Source organism: Lissotriton vulgaris, unplaced genomic scaffold (assembly GCF_964263255.1).
Source record: "Lissotriton vulgaris unplaced genomic scaffold, aLisVul1.2 SCAFFOLD_535, whole genome shotgun sequence".
NCBI lineage: Eukaryota > Metazoa > Chordata > Amphibia > Caudata > Salamandridae > Lissotriton > Lissotriton vulgaris.
Window position 1 is genome coordinate 558,202 of NW_028250319.1, and position 24,607 is coordinate 582,808.

General features: G+C 46.5%; 1 protein-coding gene across 1 annotated transcript in view; it reads left to right on the forward strand.

Moving 5' to 3' along the window:
* The window catches only part of LOC147663291 (IgGFc-binding protein-like), a 248,438-nt gene that overhangs the window by 80,312 nt on the left and 143,519 nt on the right, over positions 1 to 24,607 (forward strand). The window contains exon 3 of the mRNA XM_086950554.1: positions 14,941 to 15,042. Within this exon, the coding sequence (XP_086806680.1) occupies positions 14,941 to 15,042 (102 nt within the window). The remainder of the gene's footprint in view (positions 1 to 14,940; positions 15,043 to 24,607) is intronic.

Here is a 24,607-nt window from a genome sequence, read left to right on the forward strand (position 1 = left end):
ATTAGCCAATATAAAAGGAGAAGCAGCATCTATGGCGATTCGCCAGAAGTTGAAGGAAACAGATATAAAAGATCCTGTTGAGCTTGCAAAAATCATAGAAAAATGCTATGAAGAATTAGGTAGAGACAGCTTGGGTGGGAAACCGGTAAAGCCCCAACTGCTCGAAAATCCTGAAAAATCATTTATTAAAAATAATTCAAACACTCCTAAAAAGAGCTGGGATGGAAATAAACAATCCACTCCCAAGGAAAAAGTTTTCCAGTCCAGAGGAAGGTCTCCTCGACGGAGGGAAAGAACTCCGACTCGAGAACGCCAGTCTCCCCAGCGGGAGCCCTCTGAGAAAGATATAACCTTAGAAATAGGGATAATCTGAAAAAACCTGATAGATATCAAAGTATTGATACACGTCCCTCTCGATCTTTTCCACAGAATTCGGAAAGAAGAGGACGGTCAGACCCAGGAGAGCACACCAAGTCCAAAGACAAGGAACCTGCTCAGAGTAAAAAATCTCAATTTCAGAAAAAGAAGGTAGCCAGTATTAGAGTAATCAACCATGCCGAGAATACTGAGAACACAGTTGAAAAACGGGGAGTTTGCATTGACAATGTTGGACAGTGCAGCAGAAATCAGTATAGCGCGCATCTTGATGAGTCATCTGGACACAGTGGACACGAATGAATACATTCAGGTTGAAACTGCCGACACCAGACTTAGCGAGCCCCATAAAATATACGAAATAACATTGCGTATAGAGGGTGATAAGACTAGGAAAATTAGAGGTCTATTTTGGGATAAGCTCTCAAAAGGCTACGATATTCTGTTAGCTGAAAAAGATTGGCCCCCGGAGTTTGTCAGGGAGTGCCCTCGTGGCGAAGAAGTGATTATGCCTGCCTTCTCGAATCACATTCCGATTCACAAAAAATATACATATGCAAGGAAATGGGCAGTAGCCCAGGCACCTGCATTGTATAAAAATCATGTAGGATGGGATGAGGATTCTCCTCCTCACAAGATCCAGCTAAAAAGTGAACCAACTGCCCAACGGCAGTATCCCATAAAGCAAGAAGCTAAAAATCAGGTCAGGGAGATCTTAGATCAACTTGAATACCAGGGGGTGATTGAAACATGCACCTCTCAAATGAACAATCCTTTGTTTCCTGTCTCCAAGCCAGACAATTCATATTGTCTAGTTTTGGACTACAGACATCTTAATACATGTTGCAAAACTTTTGCAGTACAAAACTCGCATAGTGCAGCCCTAATGAATAACATAGTTAGGAAAAAATATAAAACGACATTAGACATATCTAATGGTTTCTTTTGTCAAAACATTGCACCAGAAAGCAGATATTTGACCGCTTTCTCTGCATTTGGGTCGCAGAAAAAATTCTGTCGACTCCCACAGGGGTTCAAGAACAGCCCAGGACTATTCTCAGCTAGGGTAACAGAGTTACTACAAATCTATGATGATGAAGCATTATCTTACGTAGATGATATTTATCTCACAGACGACGACTTGGATACTCACTTGAAAAGAGTGAACACCATCATACTTGGGTTCGCAGCAGAGGATTACAAATTCAACTTTAAAAAGCCTCGAATTGCCCATCTGACAGTACTATTTTTAGGGTACGAATTATCAAGTGAAGGGAAAAGCCTAGCGGACAACTTCTTAGAGAAGTGCGCTGTACTCCAAGCTCCAAAAACGCTGAAGAATTTACAATCCATTCTAGGTTTTCTGAATTTCGGAAGAACTTACATCCTAAATTACGCAGAGAGGGTTAAACCTCTCTACGAACTAATTAAACCCGATTTTAAAGAAATCAATTGAACTCAAAAACACACAGAAATTTTGAGATCACTGCAAACAGACATGTTAGCAAAAACAAAATTAGATACACGTGACAACACGATCGATCTTGTAATCCGAGTCATCCCAGGAAGATGCGTATTCACGTACCTGACCTCTAATGAGGGAGAAAAGGTACCTATTTCAATTAAATCTCACTTGTACACACAAGTAGAAAAAACATTCAGTCACACAGAAAGAACTGTGAACGCAGTGCAAATCGCATTAGCAAATGAACGAGAACTAGCACACGGCAAACGGATTAATATCCTTACAGCGGAATCCACCTTCGAAGCGCTATTCAGCCCAGTTAACCTGCCTACAGTGTCACTGGATCCGAAATGGATACAGTGCATAGAGTCTCTAGGAGCGGAAGACGTGAAATACTATTTCGCCCCGCAATTTGAAGTACTGAATGATTTAGAATATGAAGAAGAATATCCTCTGCCAATCGAAATTCTGCCTCTCCCACAATACGCCTGTATAATCTATACAGATAGCTTTGTACAGCATTTCAACGTAGAGAGAAAATCCTACGATGCAGCATGTGCGATCATTAAAGGTCGTTGGCTGTGCGGTAAATTCAGACCGAAAGTAACAAAAACTGAATCTGTAAGAAACTGTTCGGTTCAGAGAACTGAAATCAGATCTTTAAAGATGGCGCTCGAAAATGCAGAACGTGAATTCCCGACACTTATAGTGTGCGATTCTCATTTTTGCGTCAACTCTTACAACAATAAGCTGCAGAGTTGGATCGAAAACGACTACAAAGATGACACAGGTGCCACAATAAAGCATAAATTGCTCTGGAAACAGGTAGCTCTTTTACACAAAGAACTACAAAAGACTCACGTGATTCACGCACAGAGTCTTCAACGTGATGGCGTTCACGTTGCAGGGAATTCATTGGCTAATACAGCCACAGCGGAAGCAACTAAACCGGCTTCCGTAGCCACAAAAAAGCGTACAGATAAATACATAGACGGGGAAACCATGCTGGCAGTAAAAACGACCATAAAAGGCGACTGTGCAGCACTACCCGTAAACTATCCACTCAATTATGCATACATAATCGATGCAAACTCCGTTCCTTTTGCTCGAATCCCTGGAGTGGGGGACAGAGTAATTCCAAACACGAACAGGAGAATATTTTTAATAGCAGACGCACACATGGGTTTGGGTCCTAGGCACAGAGAGATAAAGGAATCACTGACTGAATTACAATCTGTATTCTGGTGGCCGGGAATGAGTGTAGAACACCAAATATATGCAAACAACTGTGAAAACTGCAATAGGGATCGCAGTAGCGAACCTTGCTACCGGCTACCAATCAGAAAGAGCATAACGCTGCCTACACCCCAACCTGCGTCCTATTAATAGTTAAGGCTAAACACACTTAAATAATGAGGCACCCAGCGCTCGGCTGACGCTAGAACGGTTATAAAAGATTTGCGAGTCTTTATCGGCACATACGCAATTACCACGTTCCATTCTGACCAGGGTCCTGCTTTCAGCTCTCAAGCTTATAAGGAGGCCATGGCCAGCATGGGAATTGGGTTGCGGTATTCTTGTCCGTCGCACAAGTGTGGTAGAAAGAAAAAAAACGTGACATAAAGCAATCTATAACAGCGAAGGTATTAGGTTCAGGCGCTGGGTGGGTCAAACATTTATTAAGTGTCCAGACTAGTCTTAATAACATGCCAAGAAATTCTCTAAAAGGTTTCAGCCCATACGAACTATTGTTCGGAATTAGAATGCGTATTCAGGACCTCGATAGTCAGATGTCAGTGGTACAAGAAGAAACAATGCACTTTGATGTAAAGGATCGTTTGGCTGTTTTACAGGAACTGAACGAAACAAGAAAATCCTTAAGCAACATAAAGTTAAAGCAACAGCCAAATACCACTGACGAGGCACCACCAGCAACAGCCCCAGCAAGGCCTGTCTGGATTCCAAAAATTGGGGATCTAGTCAGAGAAAAGATCGCGGTGAAGAAGGAATTTGGGCCTTCTTACTGAAAAGCAGTACCTGTCTTGGCAGTCACCGGAACAAGATCAGTTGTGCTACCGCCCCTTGCTGGTAAAAAGGAGAACAGAGTCGTGTCCATCGACCTGGTAAAACCACAAGCATGTGGCCTATAATCAACAGTAGGCCCAGTGGACTCCCAAGAAACAACAGAATACCCAAACTTGCAACAATCCAAGAGGTTCAAACTGAAAGACTCATCACATTCGATCAGCCTGCAGTGCACAATGAAGGACTATGCAATAATGCCATGGAACTCGTGCCTCTTGAAAGACAGATTGAAAGAACAATCCCATCAATTGACAGAACTGCCTCTGGTTATTTCATCAACTTCGACAACTTCTCTAAAGATCAATACGAGCCCGAAGTGATGCCAGAAACAAAAAAGTATTCTAAAGAAAATACAACAGGACTCCTTCAACAAATCAAAGAATTATATCTGGATTCACCATTGATTGAGCATTGGATTATTTCAGGGGTATTCATACTCCTACTATGCCTAATTTTAGTTTTAATTTTAGGAAAGTTCATTACAATTGAATGGACACAGCAAGTCAGAACATCAACCTAGTCCTGAAACCACACAGATCATCCCACGTGAAGAAAAGAGAACTGTCAACAGTAAATGTCACAGCAATTCCAATACCTGGTGGGGTAGTATGGGAGAAAACAGACTATGAGATATATGGTCCGGTCGAAATCCTGAAGTATCCTCATCAACTGAAGGTTTCCTTAAGTGACTTTGTAAAACCAAGTACATTCTCTGATGATTGGGACTTTAACAGTATTAATGACATGATGTCTGATTTAGTAATGTCAGCTAGATTCACAGATCATGATTATTTACAAGGTTCATCTAGTTATGAGCAGTTATTCTGTTACACACACTATGGTGATCATTACTTGCATAAATCTGCATAGCCTAGAAATGTTTTTATGTATAATCAATGGGAACATTGTGCTACACCACCTAAAAGCAGTTCTAAAGCATTTTTTGAGAAATTCAAATACTTCTCAGGGTTTAACACCAGCAATGCAGAAACGTTTTATTACAAACTGTTAGATAAAACAGGAATGAAAACAATGCTGACACATTCTAAATTGATATATTCAGAAGCATTTATGACAAAATGATGACATTTGGTTTTGATTATTGGAAAAATAATATTGAAACGAAAACAATTTGGGGTACAAAAGATTGGCAGGTGCAAGGCATTGAAGCACTATTTAGAACCTGCATGATACCAGAACAAATGTTGTTTTTAAATGACACAATACACCAAACATCTTGTCTTGGCATAGCTAAGATCAAAGACCTTAAAACACCGTCTATACCAAAGCCAATACCTGAGAATGCAACTGCAGATATTGAGTTAGACGTGTCACAAATTTTACATTTTAACAGAACACATCCTGATTGGAAAAAGTGGTTAATCTGGCCTACTGACACAAACAGCTGTCAAGATAGATTCCTCAATAAAACACAGGGGTTAAAAATGACCAGATTAGACTCGAGATATTCCCAGAGACAACATCCAGGGATAATAACAACATACAGTGTAGGGAAACTCTGCCTTGAATGGCTAACATCATCCACACTGGCTGAAATTAAGCAACACTTGTCTTTACTAAAAGATGGTGCTGATTTGCGCGATTTCATTCTTGGACCACGCAAACAGCGTCAGAAGCGTTTCATAGCGACCAGTATCTATGCTGCTTACAACGAGGCTTGGAAAGTCAAACAAATTGAAACTGCTGAAAAAATACGAGAAATTGATCGTATTAATCTGGAGAAATCACTTTCTGTAGTAGACAATGGGTTAATGACTCTGTCTTCCAGAATATATTTGTTGGACAATATTGTATGCTCTGTATTGTATACAGAGATTTGGGCCTAAATCCACCTTTTTTTGCACTCCACACCACCCCAGTTCAGAATTTGCCACATGCAAATCAGCCTTAACCCTGTGCCTCATGGGAACAGTCCAGCCCGAACTGCCAAGCCATGTCTATCCTGGATGGGAAGCAAGCATCCTAGGACCGGTTTCTGGCAATCAGCCGTCTTCAGCCAGGATTGTTTGACTCCAGTGGTGTGGAGAGCATGGGACTCACGTCTTAGCATACCCCTCCCACTCGGGGTGACAAATGCAAAAACAACAATTGGACAGAATGCAGAACAATATCATACATTCACCCCAGTAAAGAGATCTGGGCCTAAATCATCATTTGTTTGCACTCCATACCGCCCCAGTGCAGACATTGCCATATGCAAATCAGCCTTGACCCTGTGCCTCATGGGAACAGTCCAGCCTGAACTGCCAAGCCATGTCTTTCTTGGACCGGAATCAAGCATCCTAGGACCAGTTTCTGGCTATCAGCCATCTTTAGCCAGGATAGCTTGACTCCAGTGGTGTGGAGAGCATGGGACTCACATCGGAGCATACCCATCCCTCTTGGGGTGACAAATGCAAAAACAACAATTGATGCACAGAATGCAGAACAATGTCATACATTCACCCCAGTACACAGATGTGGGCCTAAATCCATCGTTTTTTTGCACTCCACACCACCCCAGTTGAGACATGGCCATATGCAAATCAGCCTTGACCCTGTGCCTCATGGAAACAGTCCAGCCCGAACTGCAAAGCCATGTCTTTCCTGGACCGGAATCAAGCATCCTAGGACCGGTTTCTGGCTATCAGCCTTCTTCAGCCAGGGTAGTTTGTCTCCAGTGGTTTCGACAGCATGGGACTCACGTCTAAGCATACCCATCCCACTCAGAGTGACACATGCAAAAACAACAATTGATGCACAGAATGCAGAACAATGTCATACATTCACCCAAGTACAGACATCTGGGCCGAAATCCATCTTTTTTTTGCACTCCACACCATCCCAGTTCAGACATGGCCATATGCAAATCAGCCTTGACCCTGTGCTTCATGGTAACAGTACAGCCCGAACTGCCAAGCCATGTCTTTCCTGGACCGGAATCAAGCATCCTAGGACCGGTTTCTGGCTAACACTCGTCTTCCACCATAAGCGTGGAAGGGTATACTCAGATGTGAGTCCCTAGCTCATTGCACCATCAGGATTCAAGCAAGCCGGGCCGAAGACGGCTGAAATGCCAGAAACCGGTCCCCGGTAGCTTGTTTCCTTCCCAGTATAAGAATTGGCTTGGTAGTTTGGTCTGCCCTGTTCCCATGATGCACTGGGCCAGGGTCAGACTAATTTGCATATAGCCAAGTTCTGAGCTGGGATGGTGCAGTGAGCTGAAAAACGGTGATGGATCAAGCCCTGATCTTTGGACTGGGTAAGAGTGGTCTGCTTAATTCAGACACTCTGTTCATCACCACCCCCTTTTCTGAATCATTTTTGTCCACCATAAGCGTGGAAGGGTATACTCAGATGTGAGTCACTAGCTCATTGCACCATCAGGATTCAAGCAAGCCGGGCCGAAGACGGCTGAAATGCCAGAAACCGGTCCCCGGTAGCTTGTTTCCTTCCCAGTATAAGAATTGGCTTGGTAGTTTGGTCTGCCCTGTTCCCATGATGCACTGGGCCAGGGTCAGACTAATTTGCATATAGCCAAGTTCTGAGCTGGGATGGTGCAGTGAGCTGAAAAACGGTGATGGATCAAGCCCTGATCTTTGGACTGGGTAAGAGTGGTCTGCTTAATTCAGACACTCTGTTCATCACCACCCCCTTTTCTGAATCATTTTTGTCCACCATAAGCGTGGAAGGGTATACTCAGATGTGAGTCCCTAGCTCATTGCACCATCAGGATTCAAGCAAGCCGGGCCGAAGACGGCTGAAATGCCAGAAACCGGTCCCCGGTAGCTTGTTTCCTTCCCAGTATAAGAATTGGCTTGGTAGTTTGGTCTGCCCTGTTCCCATGATGCACTGGGCCAGGGTCAGACTAATTTGCATATAGCCAAGTTCTGAGCTGGGATGGTGCAGTGAGCTGAAAAACGGTGATGGATCAAGCCCTGATCTTTGGACTGGGTAAGAGTGGTCTGCTTAATTCAGACACTCTGTTCATCACCACCCCCTTTTCTGAATCATACATTCACCCCAGTACACAGATCTGGGCCTAAATCCATCGTTTTTTCGAACTCCACACCACCCCAGTTCAGACATGGCCATATGCAAATCAGCCTTGACCCTCTGCCTCATGGGAACAGCCCAGCCCGAACTGCCAGGCCATGTCTTTCCTGGACCGGAATCAAGCATCCTAGGACCGGTTTCTGGCTTTCAGCCATCTTCAGCCAGGATAGCTTGACTCCAGTGGTGTGGACAGCATGGGACTCACATCTGAGCATACCCATCCCACTCTGGGTGACGAATGCAAAAACAACAATTAATGGACAGAATGCAGAACAATGTCATACATTCACCCCATTTCAGAGATATGGGCCTAAATCCATTGTTTTTTTGCACTCCACACCACCCCAGTTCAGACATGACCATATGCAAATCAGCCTTGACCCTGTGCCTCATGGGAACAGTCCAGCCCCAACTACCAAGCCATGTCTTTCCTGGAGCGTAATCAAGCATCCTAGGACCGATTTCTGGCTATCAGCCGTCTTCAGCCAGGGTAGCTTGACTCCAGTGGTTTCGACAGCATGGGACTCACATCTGAGCATACCCATCCCACTCTGGGTGACGAATGCAAAAACAACAATTAATGGACAGAATGCAGAACAATGTCATACATTCACCCCATTACAGAGATATGGGCCTAAATCCATTGTTTTTTTGCACTCCACACCACCCCAGTTCAGACAAGGCCATATGCAAATCAGTTTTGACCCTCCACCTCGTGGGAACAGCCCAGTCCGAACTGCAAAGCCATGTCTTTCCTGGACCGGAATCATGCATCCTAGGACCGGTTTCTGGCTATCAGCCATCTTCAGCCAGGATAGCTTGACTCCAGTAGTGTGGAGAGCATGGGACTCACATCTGAGCATACCCATCCCACTCGGGGTGACGAATGCAAAAACAACAATTAATGGACAGAATGCAGAACAATGTTATACATTCACCCCATTACAGAGATTTGGGCCTAAATCCATTGTTTTTTTGCACTCCACACCAACCCAGTTCAGACATGACCATATGCAAATCAGCCTTGACCCTGTGCCTCATGGGAACAGGCCAGCCTGAATTGCCAAGCCATGTCTTTCCTGGACCGGAATCAAGTATCCTAGGACCGGTTTCTGGCTATCAGCTGTCTTCAGGCAGGATAGCTTGACTCCAGTGGTGTGGAGGGCAGGGGACTCACGTCTGAGCATAACCATCCCACTCGTGTGACAAATGCAAACACAACAATTGATGGACAGAATGCAGAACAATGTCGTACATTCACCCCAGTACAGAGATCAGGGCCGAAATCCATCATTTTTGCACTCCTTACCACCCCAGTGCAGACATGGCCATATGCAAATCAGCCTTGACCCTGTGCCTCATGGGAACAGTCCAGCCCGAACTACCAAGCCATGTCTTTCCTGGACCGGAATCAAGCATCCTAGGACCGGTTTCTGGCTATCAGCTGTCTTCAGGCAGGATAGCTTGACTCCAGTGGTGTGGAGAGCAGGGGACTCACGTCTGACAATAACCATCCCACTCGTGTGACAAATGCAAACACAACAATTGATGGACAGAATGCAGAACAATGTCATACATTCACCCCAGTACAGAGATCAGGGCCTAAATCCATCATTTTTTGCACTCCTTTCCACCCCAGTGCAGACATGGCCATATACAAATCAGCCTTGACCCTGTGCCTCATGGGAACAGTCCAGCCCGAACTGCCAAGCAATGTCTTTACTGGACCGGAATCAAACATCCTAGGACCAGTTTCTGGCTATCAGCCATCTTCAGCCAGGATAGCTTAACTCCAGTGGTGTGGAGAGCATGGGACTCATGTCTGAGCATACCCATCCCAATCTGGATGACAAATGCAAAAAAACCAATTGATGGACAGAATGCACAACAATGTCATACATTCACCCCAGTACAGAGATCTGGGCCTACATCCATAGTTTTTTTGCACTCCACACCACCCCAGCTCAGACATGGCAATATGCAAATTAGACTTGACCCTGTGCCTCATGGGAACAATCCAGCCCAAACTGCCAAGCCATGTCTTTCCTCGACCGGAATCAAGCATCCTAGGACCGGTTTCTGGCTATCAGCCGTCTTCAGCCAGGATAACTTGATTCCAGTGGTGTGAAGAGCATGGGACTATTGTCTGAGCATACCCATCCCACTCGGTGTGACTAATGCAAAAACACCAATTGATGGACAGAATGCAGAACAATGTCATACATTCAACTCAGTACAGAGATCTGTGCCTAAATCCATCATTTTTTTGCACTCCACACCACCCCAGTTCAGACATGGCCATATGCAAAATAGGGCTTAACCTAGTGCCTAATGGGAACAGTCCAGTCTGAACTGCCAAGCCATGTCTTTCCTGGACCGGAATCAAGCATCCTAGGACCGGTTTCTGGCTATCAGCCGTCTTCAGCCAGGGTAGCTTGACTCCTGTGGTTTCGACAGCATGGGACTCACGTCTGAGCATACCCATCCCACTCGGGGTGACAAATGCAAAAACAACAATTGATGCACAGAATGCAGAACAATGTCATACATTCACCCCAGTACACAGATCTGGGCCTAAATCCATCGTTTTTTTGCACTCCACACCACCCCAGTTGAGACATGGCCATATGCAAATCAGCCTTGACCCTGTGCCTCGTGGGAACAGTCCAGCCCGAACTGCAAAGCCATGTCTTTCCTGGACCGGAATCAAGCATCCTAGGACCGGTTTCTGGCTATCAGCCATCTTCAGCCTGGATAGTTTGACTCCAGCGGTGTGGAGCGCATGGGACTCACGTCTGATCATACCCATCCCACTCGGGGTGACAAATGCAAAAACAACAATTGACGGACAGAATGCAGAACAATGTCATACATTCACCCAAATAACAGACATCTGGGCCTAAATCCATCTTTTTTTTGCACTCCACACCATCCTAGTTCAGACATGGCCATATGTAAATCAGCCTTGACCCTGTGCCTCGTGGTAACAGTACAACCCGAACTGCCAAGCCATGTCTTTCCTGGACCGGAATTAAGCATCCTAGGACCGGTTTCTGGCTATCAGCTGTCTTCAGGCAGGATAGCTTGACTCCAGTGGTGTGGAGAGCAGTGGACTCACATCTGAGCATAACAATCCCACTCGTGTGACAAATGCAAACACAACAATTGATGGACAGAATGCAGAACAATGTCATACATTCACCTCAGTACTGAGATCTGGGCCTAAATCCATCTTTTTGTTGCACTCCACACTATCCCAGTTCAGACATGGCCATATGCAAATCAGCCTTGACCCTGTGCCTCATGGTAACAGTACAGCCCGAACTGCCAAGCCATGTCTTTCCTGGACCGAAATCAAGCATCCTAGGACCGGTTTCTAGCTATCAGCTGTCTTCAGGCAGGATAGCTTGACTCCAGTGGTGTGGAGAGCAGTGGACTCACATCTGAGCATAACCATCCCACTCGTGTGACAAATGCAAACACAACAATTGATGGACAGAATGCAGAAAAATGTCATACATTCACCCCAGTACAGAGATCCGGGCCTAAATCCATCAGTTTTTTGCACTCCACACCACCCCAGTTCAGACATGGCCATATGCAAATCAACCTTTGCCCTGTGCCTCATGGGCACAGTCCAGCCCGAACTGCCAAGCCAGGGCTTTTCTGGACCGGAATCAAGCATTCTAGGACCGGTTTCTGGCTATCAGCAGTCTTCAGCCAGGATAGCTCGACTCCAATGGTGTGGAGAGCATCAGACTTACGTCTGAGCATACCCATCACACTCGGGGTGACAAATGCAAAAACAATTTATGGACAGAATGCAGAACAATGTCATACATTCACCCAAGTACGGACATCTGGGCCTAAATCCATCTTTTTGTTGCACTCCACACTATCCCAGTTCAGACATGGCCATATGCAAATCAGCCTTGACCCTGTGCCTCATGGTAACAGTCCAGCCCAACTGCAAAGCCATGTCTTTCCTGGACCTGAATCAAGCATCCTAGGACCGGTTTCTGGCTATCAGCCATCTTCAGCCAGGATAGCTTGACTCCAGCGGTGTGGAGAGCATGGGACTCACGTCTGATCATACCCATCCAACTCAGGGTGACAAATGCAAAAACAACAATTGATGGACAGAATGCAGAACAATGTCATACATTCACCCAAGTACAGACATCTGGGCCGAAATCCATCTTTTTTTTGCACTCCACACCATCCCAGTTCAGACATGGCCATATGCAAATCAGCCTTGACCCTGTGCTTCATGGTAACAGTACAGCCCGAACTGCCAAGCCATGTCTTTCCTGGACCGGAATCAAGCATCCTAGGACCGGTTTCTGGCTAACACTCGTCTTCAGCCAGGAGAGCTTGACTCCAGTGGCTTAGTGAGCACGAGACCCACGTCTGAGCATTCCCTTCCCACATAGGGTGAACAGCAAAGCACACAAGGTGACAGAATTTTGGACAATGGCAAAACATTCACCCCCAGTCCCAGATCGGCTCCTAGGATGCTTGATTCGGGTCCAGGGAAGACATGGCTTAGCATTGTCCAGCTGAGTGCTCCGTGTGTTTTTTAGGAGTGCTCTGAATACTGCTAGAAACAAGCCTTTGGAAACCTTCTTCCGCGACATCCTCCAGGAAGCTCCGTAAAGTGCACAAAAAACTCCACCACGTTACGCCGAGCTCCGCAAGTGGCAGAGTGCATTAGAAAAATGCCATTTGCGGTACTTTTCAGGGGCTGGGTGTTTGTCTTTGCTGTGAAATTTATTTCCGAATAACACTATGCACAGCGCAAGTGGGCACTACTTCCTTTTTGCTGCTCGAGTAGATTTTCCAGTCAAGCTGCAGTTTTCTCAACACAAACGGATGGTTTCTAAATGTGAGCAGGCACAAGCATAAGCAACCACTCACATTGAGACTTCTGACTGCCTGCATTGAGAAATCTCACCAGGAGATGGTCTTTCCTCTCTTGCGCTTGCCGACTTAATCTTGGCAAGCGCAACTGTGGAAAAAAAGCTTCAGAGCGAAGGTTTTCGGAACTCCGCGAGCTCTGCGTAATGGAGTTCACCTCTCAGGCTTACTTAAGATGCAACTTTGGTTAAGGTTGCTCTTGTCTTTCATCTATAATAGAATGTAACATCTGCTGTTCACTGTTGACACCTGCTTTCAATGGATACACTGGCTATTTTATCCTACATTGATGATTATCAGAGAGGAGTCTCATGAAGGACCAGTGAGAAGGAAAAATTACTTGTAATTCTAGTTTGGCATCATAGGAATCTTTAGTGGTCATAACCATCCCTACAACCTCCCTAGTTCTCAATACCTTCAACAGTAATGAATCTTCAGTGGTTCAGCAGATGACTTCCAAGACAAACTGAGATTAAATGGCAAACTGCAAGTGGAGTGCATGTTTCGAAGATGGGAGAGGCTCACTCGTTAAAGGAAGACCGTATTTGTTTAACCATTTGCACTCTTGATCTAGAACCCATCCTTGTCACTATTTTTTTCTCTTCTGCACCTCAAGGGTTCAGAATTGGCTGTTGCTAACGTGAGATGTTTAAGGCCTGGCCTTGTACATAGCTGTAGTTTGCCCACAAGACTATTGTATTTCCCCCAAAAATAGTAGATAATACATAAATAAATATAAAGAAGGGGTTATGCTGAGCAGGCGACATCCATTGGATGATGAAACTGCCATTCGCATTATGGTTTCTCCAACGACTGCATGCAGCATGGGGTAACAGGTCAGCCCACTTTCCCCATTGGCTCTCTTAACTTTGATTTAGTGCAGGAAAGTTTCTGTACAGCCTCTAAAATAGTTAATTTATTCTAAGTGACAAAGCTGCTTAAAATCCAGCACCTGTAGGCACCCAGTGCATGCCCAGACACAGCTTCCACAATACACCACACAAGAGAGGTCTCCCTTACTCACCCTTGTCGCAGAGTAAAAGGCACCTTCACTTCTCCAGTATGCTCCGTGTGTGCACTGTGTGTTAATCCAGTACCTATAGGAACCGGTGCACACCCCGTGACTGCTCCCACCAACACTGCACCACACGAGAGAGATCTCACTAACTGTATTCCTCATCACCAATTGAACAATTACATTGTTTAGAAATAATGAATACAGTGAGAGCCCCACACACATCAATGGTTTACTCATTGAAAGACAGCTCTCTCCATTGTAAGATAAGTAGACATTACACCTTCACAGCAATTACAGGGGGTGTGCAGAACACACCAGGAGATCACAAACAGTGCCCTTACATGGGGTGTACAGATCACATCATGTAATCACCAGCAGTGCCTTTACAGGGGTTGTGCGTAACACACCAGGAGATCACCAGCAGTGCTCTTACAGGTGGTGTGCAGAACACACCAGGAGTTCACCAGCTGTGCCCTTACAGGGGGTGTGCAGAACACACCAGGAGATCACCAGCAGTGCCCTTTCAGGGGTTGTGCAGAGAACACCAGGAGATCACCAGCAGTGCTTTTGCAGGGGGTTGCAGAATACACCATTAGTTTATCTGCAGTGTCAGGGAGTAGAGCTCACACTTTATATACCTCTACCTAACTGTAAACATGTATGATGGCATGTACTTATGTGAATGATGTGTGTTGTCCTGCTGGATTGCCTGACAGAGCTGAGTACATGGGGCACCAAGCATGAGATAATCACATCTTAATACACAGACATAATAGACCTGCGAGTCGTGACATCCACAGGCTCTTGGGCTTCCAAGCTGTGTTCACCCACTTCTCACACATGTAAGGGATGAGGATGACCCCTGAGTTAGAAGCTGTCATTGCACAAGCAGTTTAGACGGCTGCACTGAGTCACAGTGCTGGTGTGTTCAGTAGAAGTGCTGTAAATTGTTGGTGTGTTTAGCATTGTTGCCATTAAGAGACTGTCTTCAAAGCTTCTGATCTGTTATTTTGTGATGTTGCAGATGTGCCGCTGTGTGACCCTGCCTGTGCTGATAACGAGCTGTGCACTAACAGTGCAGGGTACGCCGAGTGCAAGTGTCAAAAAAACAAATACCTAAATGCAAGTAAGTATGTATGGTTCTTATGTATTGATGCATACACATATAGCGAGCGCAGAATTATAATACCACTCGAAACAGTTGCATGAACCTACATAAAAACAATTGAGTAAGGCAGCACAGCATCTTCACTCTACACGGGCCTAAAATGAAATCCATACATCCATTTCCGTAACCTGAACAGAAAGCATTTTTCTATGTAGATATAGCTTACCCAGAGATGGACAGAAGGCATATGAAGCAACAAAACAAGAAACAGCGATACAATTAACCAGATATGGTTGTGGTGCAGTCTATAACTCATGCCACCCCATCAGTGCCAGGATACCCTCATGGATGAGAGTGCATCTTACAAATAAACGGATCAAAACATAACAATACTCTGTGTATGACATCACACATGTCATTGTTGATCATCAAAAGTGACATCATTGATATCATCCTTTATTACATCTAGCACATTTCAGGGCTTTGTTGTGTTTGAGTGAGAGCCATGACTGAGTTATAACCATGTTGTTAGACCTGGCACCATTGGCGTGGGTCTCCCTTCCATTTTTTGCCTTTACCTCCTGTGTTTTGCTTTGTGTTGGACTCCATTTTTGCTGGTCTAGATGCTTTGAGCAGATTGACACTGCTGTTCCGTGCCAAAGGGCAAGTGCTCCCTTTGTAAAGTGTTATTGTGGATTAGTGATTCCATGATTGGCTTATTTGATATACCTGTCAGACCCTATTACAGTGCACTTTGTGTTCCCAGGCCCTGTAAATCAAATGCTGCTGGTGGGCTTGCAGCACTGGTTGTGCCATTTGCCAAAGCAACCTGTAAAATGTAACTCTGGCCTGCCATTGCAGTAGCTGTGTGCAGTCTGGGACTGACATGTCGACTTGGCAAGTGCGCACACTTGCCAGTCCCTAAACCTTCCCTTTTCTACATATCAGTCACCCCTAAGGTACACCCAAGTTACCCCTGTGGGCAGGGTGCATTGTATGTGGAAGGTAGGACATGCTCTGATGTGTGTGGCATGTCCTGAGAGTTAAAAGGCTGCCAATTTCATTTCTTACTATTGCAAGGCTTTCTGTTCCCATAGGCCAGAATGGGGAGTTTGTTTAAAACATCTCATAAACATAACTGACCCTGTGAACGAGATTGGAAAATAAAGTTTAGAACGCCTGAACTCAGAATGTTAAAATACATCTTTTAGTGAAGGTGATTTTTACATTCTGTGTTAGAAAATGCCACTTTTAGAAATTAGGTATTTTCTTGCCTAACCATCCAGGGTGCCTCTGCTAGGTTTGTGTACTGCATGTCTGGCTTTGGATGACAGGGGTTGGAGAAGTCAGGACATGAACAAGTGAACCCAACTCACTAAGAAACCTGGGTGGGTAAATTATTGTCATAAACAGTGGTCCCTGTGGAATAATAAAATCATATATAGATAATAAGATGCAAAATCACAATGGAAAGGTTAAAATGATGTCAGAGGGCAGCACTCAGTGGGTAGCTGAGCACTGTTACTGTGTTGATGATACACAGAGACGTGTATGAAAATGGCAATGAGGAACTCTGGAGTTGGTGTAAATCACAAGCGGTGCTGTCGCGCTGACCAGTGAATCACAAATGTTCAATAAGGTGGTCTGTACCTACCTGTGGTGTGAAGCTCGTCTATCGAAGTGAGTATTTTTCAATGAAGACGAATCCTTCAATTATTACAGTCCTCAAAGCGTGTGACGATCCACCACGCGGGCCGCACAATAGCGTCAGTCTGTCTGCTGTTGGCCAAATGACCTTTTATATAGAATTTTGTTTGGGAAATATAAAATACGATTGTATCAAACCAAAACCATAGGTGTATATAGTTTCTTCGGCCTCTGACTTAATTTTAAACCTTCCATTGCAATTGTGCATCTTATTATCCATATATGATTCTATTATTCCACAGGAACCACTGTTTCTGACAACAAGGGGCAGGAGAAGAACAGTGGCTCCAGAATTCTGAAGAGTCAGGGCTGGGCTGAGTACACCTGGGCTGCATTTAGAGGAGAGGGGATTTCCTTTCACCTGCCTGGGCCTGGTCTGCCTTCAACAATGCTGACTCCACCTCCTGCCAGGAAACTGCACCAGTGAAGACAGAACTGGTTTTGTCTGGGCACAGACACTCTCTGCCTTCAGAGAACAAATAATTTCTGTGAATGAAAATGAGGGCATAGACCCCAGACTTTTTTGATCACTTCTGGGAAATCAAGAGGAACCTTTGCCAGGGAGAAGAGCTGGATAAGTGGAGGAGGCCAATCTCTTTACTACCATACCTAGCCAAGGTGGCTGAGAAAGTGGCAAACTCTCAACTGATGGCATACTTAGAGAAGGCTAACATCCTGCATTCCTCACAATCGGGCTTCCGGTCAGGTTTCTCGACTGAGACGGCCCTTCTGAGAGCGACTGAGACCCTAAGACGAGGGGCAGATGCCGGACAATCCATGGCACTGGTGATGCTAGACCTCAGTGCGGCGTTTGACACTGACATTCCATCTTGCTGCAGTGTCTAAACAGGGCGGGTGTTACGGGTTCCACTCTGGGGTGGCTGAAATCCTTTCTTACAGGTCAAAGCTTTCAGGTTCAACGGGGCTCCTTTAGATCCACAGAGGTGGCGTTGGAACAGTGGGTGCCTCAGGGCTCTGCCCTGAGTCCAACTTTCTTTAACTTATACATGGCCCCCCTTGCCGAAGTGGTGCAAGCATATGGAGTGGAGTTAGTCTCCTACGCCAATGACACCCAACTGTTGATCTCCCTGTCTCAAGCACCTTTAACTGCAGCATCCAATTTGAAGGCCTGTATGCAGGCTCGGGCCTTATGGATGAACTCGCATTTGTTTAAAATTAAACGGTTCCAAGACCGAGGTACTGGTGGTCGGTGGAGCTAACCTGAGCTGGACACCGGACTGGTGGCCACCATGTTTAGGTCCAACTCCCATTCCTTGTAAGGAGGCAAAGAATCTGGGGATATGGGTTGACCCCACACTATTCTACGAGGGCCACATTCGTCGCCTAGTGGGAAAGTGTTTTGGGGTGTTAAAAACACTCAATCACACCTTAGATCTACTTCCACTTGAAGCCAGACGCACCATGACCCAGGCACTTGTGACGTCCCGTATGGATTACGGGAATGTCCTGTTTTTAGGCACCACAGAGAAAAGTATGGGGCGCCTGCAAGTTCTTCAAAATGCGGCCGCTCGTCTTGTCCTGAGACTTCCCAAAAGAGCAGCCTCTAATTCTGCTCTTGCGGCTCTACACTGGCTGCCGGTCAAGAAGAGAGTTATGTATAAATCTCTCCTAACATGCCATCGGATATTATGGCATAAAGCTCAACCTTATCTCCAAGACATGATACATAGGTATGAGCCTAGTAGAGTTTTACGCTCAGAAGGTACGGGCCAGTTGATGATTCCCCGTGTAAAAAGAGCCAAACTGGGGGGTCGAACTTTTAGAGTCGTAGCGGCTCTAATCTGGAACAGACTCCCGATGTGCCTCAGACTGGAAAGATCAGAGGCCAAGTTCAGAAGTCTTCTAAAAACTCACTTGTATAACTTATAAAGCACAGCTGTGGGTGGGGGAGGTGTCTATGTTGCTTATAATTTTCTCTCCACAGCGCGGGGACACGCCGGTATGGCGTCACCAGGCGCTCTATAAACTACTTTATTATTATTATTATTATTAGGAATACTGCCCCATGTGTTATTTGCGGTCTGATGTTGGCCTGTAGTGGCTGCTTGATGCCAAGGAAAGGAGAAAAAGGACTTTGCTATTTGCTTTGGTGCGTTGGTGGCAGAGTGAGCTAAAGAACGGTGATGGACTAAACCCAGATCAGTTGACTGGGGGTGAGTGTTTGTATTGTCAACGCTCCATCCATCACCCCCTTTGGTTTTTCTTTGTTCGCCCTAAGTTGGCAGGGTGTGCTCAGACGTGAGTCCCTTGCTCACTTTGCCACTGGATTCAAGCAAGCCCGGCTGAAGACGGCTGCAAAGCCAGAAAACGGTCCTGGGAAGCTTGATTCCGGTCCAGGGAAGACATGGCTTGGCAGTTCGGGCTGGACTGTTCCCATGAGGCACAGGGTCAGACTGATTTGCATATGGCCATATCTGAACTGGGGTGGCAGAGTGAGCTAAAGAACGGTGATGGATTAAACCCAGATCAGTTGACTGGGGGTGAGTGTTTGTATTGTCAATGCTCCATCCATCACCCCCTTTGGTTTTTCCATTTTAAAAGAAAGCCTTACTTTGAAAAATCTTTTGGATGTAAAAACTATCACTGAATTGTGTGCTGTGTTATCTGGGTGATTACAAATATACCTGCTTGCAAATCCGGCTCCCTCGTGCTCTCCTGATCACACCCCTAGGCTGTAGTCAATCACGCCTGATGGGGGAGGAATCTGAGGTGGGGAATTGCTAGAAAAGCCACAGGCAGCGTTGGTATGGACACTTTAGCCTCGTGCCGCTTCCCTGCATGCTGCTTATCACACGCTTGCTCATTTTTAAAAAAAAGCCTTACTTTGTAAAATCATTTGGATGCAAAAACTGTCACTGAATTGTTTGCTGTGTTATTTGGGTGATTACATATATACCTGCTTTCAAAGCTGGCTCCCTCGCGCTCTCCTGATCACACCCCTAGGCTGTAGCCAATCACGCCTGACGGGGGAGGAGTCTGAGATGGGAAATGGTTAGAAATGTCACAGGCAGTGCGGTAGGGTAGTGGACGAGTGCAGCGGGCGTGCCGGTGGCGTGCCAAAGGCGCGACAATGACAAGTTCGTCTGTGCCCGTCCGCGCCAGGCTGGGCCTAGTCCCCTTGCACAAATCACCACCTACTCCTCTGAGGAACTAAGAAGTCTACACCAGGTGAACTACACACTCTTTCCAGCCATTCATGCACTTCTCAAACACATAGGAATTGTCCAAAGTGAGAGTACATTTCAAGGGCTTCCGCACAGTAAACCTCGCCAGGATCCGATATCGACCCCTACTCATGTCAAAAGTACCACACTACGGATACTCTACCTTTACACTCACTCCCTCGTTAAAAACCAGTTAGATATTTTTCTACTCCTACTGTCGGATAAGCCTGATATCTTTTTTTTATCACAGAGACATGGTTAAACCTTGACTCCACTCCTGACATCCTAGCTGCCTTTCCCTAAAACTATTACATCCTGCACGTCAACCGGACTCCAGGAAAAGTGGGAGGTGGAGTAGCTGCCATCATCCACAAAGACCACATATTCACTTCTATGTCTTCCCTAAATCTCCCGCCACAGATAACATGGTTATCAAACTTGACTCTAGTGCTCGGCCACTAATCTGTGTCTTGATATATAGACCCCCACAACATATGCCATCATTTCCCCTCTCTCTGAGTCAGCAGCTGGCAAACCTGGTCACGAACTATGCAAAAATACTTTTACAAGGTGATTTTATCTACTGGTGCAACAACGAATCTGGCGGACCCCACGCCATTGAATTGACGGAACTTCTCTCTAACTGTAACTTCGCCCACCACATCTCCTCAGCCACACACATCAAAGGTCATATTCTGGACCAGGTGTGTACTACTAAACTAATGGTCTCAACACCCACAATATCACCTTGCATTTGGTCCGACCACCACCTGATGAAATGTTCCATCTCAATTCCCCTTCGTATCAAGACTCACATGATTGAGGGGGTTTGATCGGAAAATGGAGTATCCTTAATACACAGGACTTCTTGGATAGTTTAACTAGCTTCAGTCCTGCAGCGTACCCTGATGTTGATCTTGCCAAAGCCAACATCTCAGCCTAGCTACTTGCAGCCAGCAATAAACATATCCCACTCAAAAAACTTAAAATGGCAAACACAAAAAGAGAGGAAATGGAGACTTACTTATACCCCGGAAGGTAAACATCACTATTTGATGGCCTGCAAAGAATATAAAAAAGCTATTATCTCAGCCAAAGCCACATACTTCTCGGCAAAAATTACAAAGTCTAATAATAAATCAAAGGACATCTTCGCCATAGTGAACGAGCTATCCAACGCTGAGAGAATCCTCCCCAAGCCCGTTACCACCTAAGTCCTGTGTGATTTCCTGAACATATACTTTTTGGAAAAAATTGTTAATATCAAAGCTAGTACTCCTTGCTGCTATCTCAAGGAGGATCCTTTGGCCACAATATCCATCTCTCACACCCTCTACCACTTTCCACTGATAGATGCTCAGTCTTTGCAAGCTCTACTGGCCAAGGTGAACTCTGGTACGCCAAGGGACTGCTGGCACCCTCATATCCTAAAGGATGACTTCTCTGTCCCCTCTTCCCCTATCCTGGCCTTCGTGAACAAATCTCTATCGAAGGGCAGGGTCCCCAAAGCTTTCAAGGACGCAGTTGTAGTCCCCCTCTTAAAAAGACCAGGAGCGGACCCCCAGAATCTTTCCAATTACAGGCCTATTTCTCTGCTCCCCTATCTAGCCAAGGTCCTTGAAGCCCATGTAGCAACATGCTTGTCTAACTATATTGAGCAGTCTGACTACTTACACCCTCATTAGGCAGGGTTCCACCCTGCTCACCCTACCGAGACAGTAATTCTTGCAGTATTGGATGCTCTACAAGGAAATGCTGCCAAAGGAATCCCTCAGGCCTTGGTCCTTCTGGACATCTCGGCCGCGTTTGACACAGTCGATCATACCATCTTAATGGACTGTGTCAAACAGGCTGGCATCCATGGCTCGGCCCACAGCTGGATCAGGTCCTTCCTCAGCGACCGTACTCAAGCAGTACTCCAACCTCCTTTTACTGCTCCTAGGGTACCCACGACATGTGGGGTCCCTCAGGGATCTTCAATTTCTCCCTTGTTGTTCAATTTATTGTTGTTACCCTTGATTCAGTCCGTGAAGGAACGAAAAACCATCACCTTCAACTATGCAGATGATCTCTAGTTGATTTTCATAATAGACAATCCCCTGAATCAATTCGGAATTTCCAAGGCACTATGCTTCACATTCGCCACTGGATGGACCATAACCATTTGAAGCTGAATCCCGGCAAGACCGAGCTGGTGCTGAACAGAAATAGCCAAACCCTCTGGGGCCAACACTATTGGCCCACAAACCTTGGCCCTCCCCCCATTCCATCCTCTTCAGTAAAAAGCCTAGGGGTGATAGTCAATAATGGCCTATCCTTAAATGCCCAAGTAGGCATGGTTGTGTCCTCCTGTTTCTTCCAGCTTCACAAGATCAGGAAGATCAGTCGCATGTTCACCCACTTGACCCTGATCCAGGTTGTGATAGCCCTGGTACTGTTGCTCCTGGATTACCCCAACGTTATATACCTGGGCCATCCACTCTGCCTCAGCAAACGCCTCCACCTACAATTAGGCGGCCATATTAATCCATCAGCAACCAAGATGGCAATCTGCCAGACCCTTGTTACAAAAAAATCACTATCTCCCCTTCCCCCAACGCACTGCATTTAAGATGGCCTGTATCATCTTTAAGTCCCTTCACGGTCACGGTCCCAAATTCATCAAATGCCTTCTCCCTAGGTACACCCCTTCTCGCAACCTCCGCTCCACTAATCTCCAACTTCTGGCCACTCCATCCTTTAAGATACAATGCCAGGGTGGCCACAGGTTTGCGACTTTGGCTCTCAGACTATGGAATTCCCTTCCGTTAGAAATTCGATCCTGCAACAACCTTTTGAGCTTTAGGAAGATGCTCAAAACATGGGTATTCACACAGGACCACGTGTTGTACCTGCTTGGTCCCGGCATATGCTAAAGTTAGCGCCATGAAACTTCCCGGTGAACGTGCGCTCTAAACGAAAAAATTAACATAACATATCTGGAGAAGATATGGTGGTTCTATATCAGGTCTTTACAGTGTGCTCCGTAATGTTGTTCACTCGATACCGAATGTGAATCATACCTGACTTACTTGGCAACCCCTTATAGGAATAGAACATGCACCACACAAATGATCCACACTTCTTCACAAGCACCACAAGGCCCACCCGCCGGACTTACGACACCACCACCCTCAACGCACTCAACACCGGTCGAATCCCCGGCTGCCACCGAGCCACCCCAGGACGCACCCACGGACCCTTCACCTGCCAATCCTGCAAGTTCTCCTGCCTCCGGACCTGCACCGCACCCGCCAACCCGAGCACCAGCAGCAACCACCTGAAGTGCATCCTGCTCAACACCCGCTCCGTCCACAAACACACCGTCGAACTCTGGAACCTCCTCGACTCCTCATCACCAAACGTCGCCTTCCTCACGGAAACATGGATGAACGCCTCCTCAGCGCCCGACATCGCCATCGCCATCGCCATCCCGAACGGATACAAGATCACCCGGAAAGACCGCGTCAACCAGACCGGAGGAGGCATTGCCATCGTCAACAAGAACACCATCCGCATCACGACCAACTCCAACGACACCTTCACAGCCGCTGAACACCTGCACTTCCAGATACACACCGACCCCAAGACCACAGTCAGAGGCACCCTCATCTACAGACCCCCGGGACCACGCACACAATTCAGCGAAGACATCGCAGACTTCATCAGCCCGCACGCCCTCCCCTCGGCTGACTACATCCTCCTTGGGGATCTCAACTTCTACCTAGAGAACAACAACGACCGCAACACCACCACCCTGCTGGACAACCTCGCCAACCTCGGACTCAAGCAACTGGTGACCACCCCCACCCACTACGCCGGCCACACGCTTGACCCCGTCTTCTCCTCCAGCAAGGGCATCTCCTTCAGCCACACCACCGGACTCCACTGGACAGACCACAGCTGCGTCCACTTCAGCTTCAGTAGGACCACCACTCACCACCAGCCGCAACAGTTTCCCCGCAGAAGCTGGAACAAGATCACCACTGACCAACTCACCACATCCCTGAGCCAGAACCCTCCCGCCAGCTCAATGAACCCCAACCAAACCGCCAACAACCTCACAAGGTGGATCACCAACTGCGCAGACGACCTCGCTCCACTGAAGACCCCCCCGTCAGACCCGGCAGCAAGAAGCATCCTGGTTCACCGACGAACTCAAGAGCTCCAAGAAGAACTGCCCGGCCCTCGAGAAAGCATGGCGCAGAGACCCCGCTACAGACAACATGACCACCCTCAAGCACGCCACCCGAAAACACCACCAGCTGATCCACACCACCAAGAAAACCGAATTCAAGGAACGACTGGACAACAACGCCCACAACAGCAAGGAACTCTTCAACATCGTCAAAGAGCTCTCAAACCCCAGCGCCGTAAACAACAACATCACTCCCTCGCAAGACCTCTGCAACTTGCTCGCCTCGTTCTTCCACAGCAAGATCGCAGACATACACAACAGTTTCAGCACACAGACGACACATCCTACGACCATACCAACGCTCCCCACCACCACCCTCCGCGCCTGGACCCTGGTCAACACCGAAGACACCATCTGCACGATGAACTCCATCCACTCCGGATCACCAACCGACCCCTGCACTCAGCACGTCTTCAAAAAGGCCGACTCCGTCATCGCACCCCACCTCCGGGAC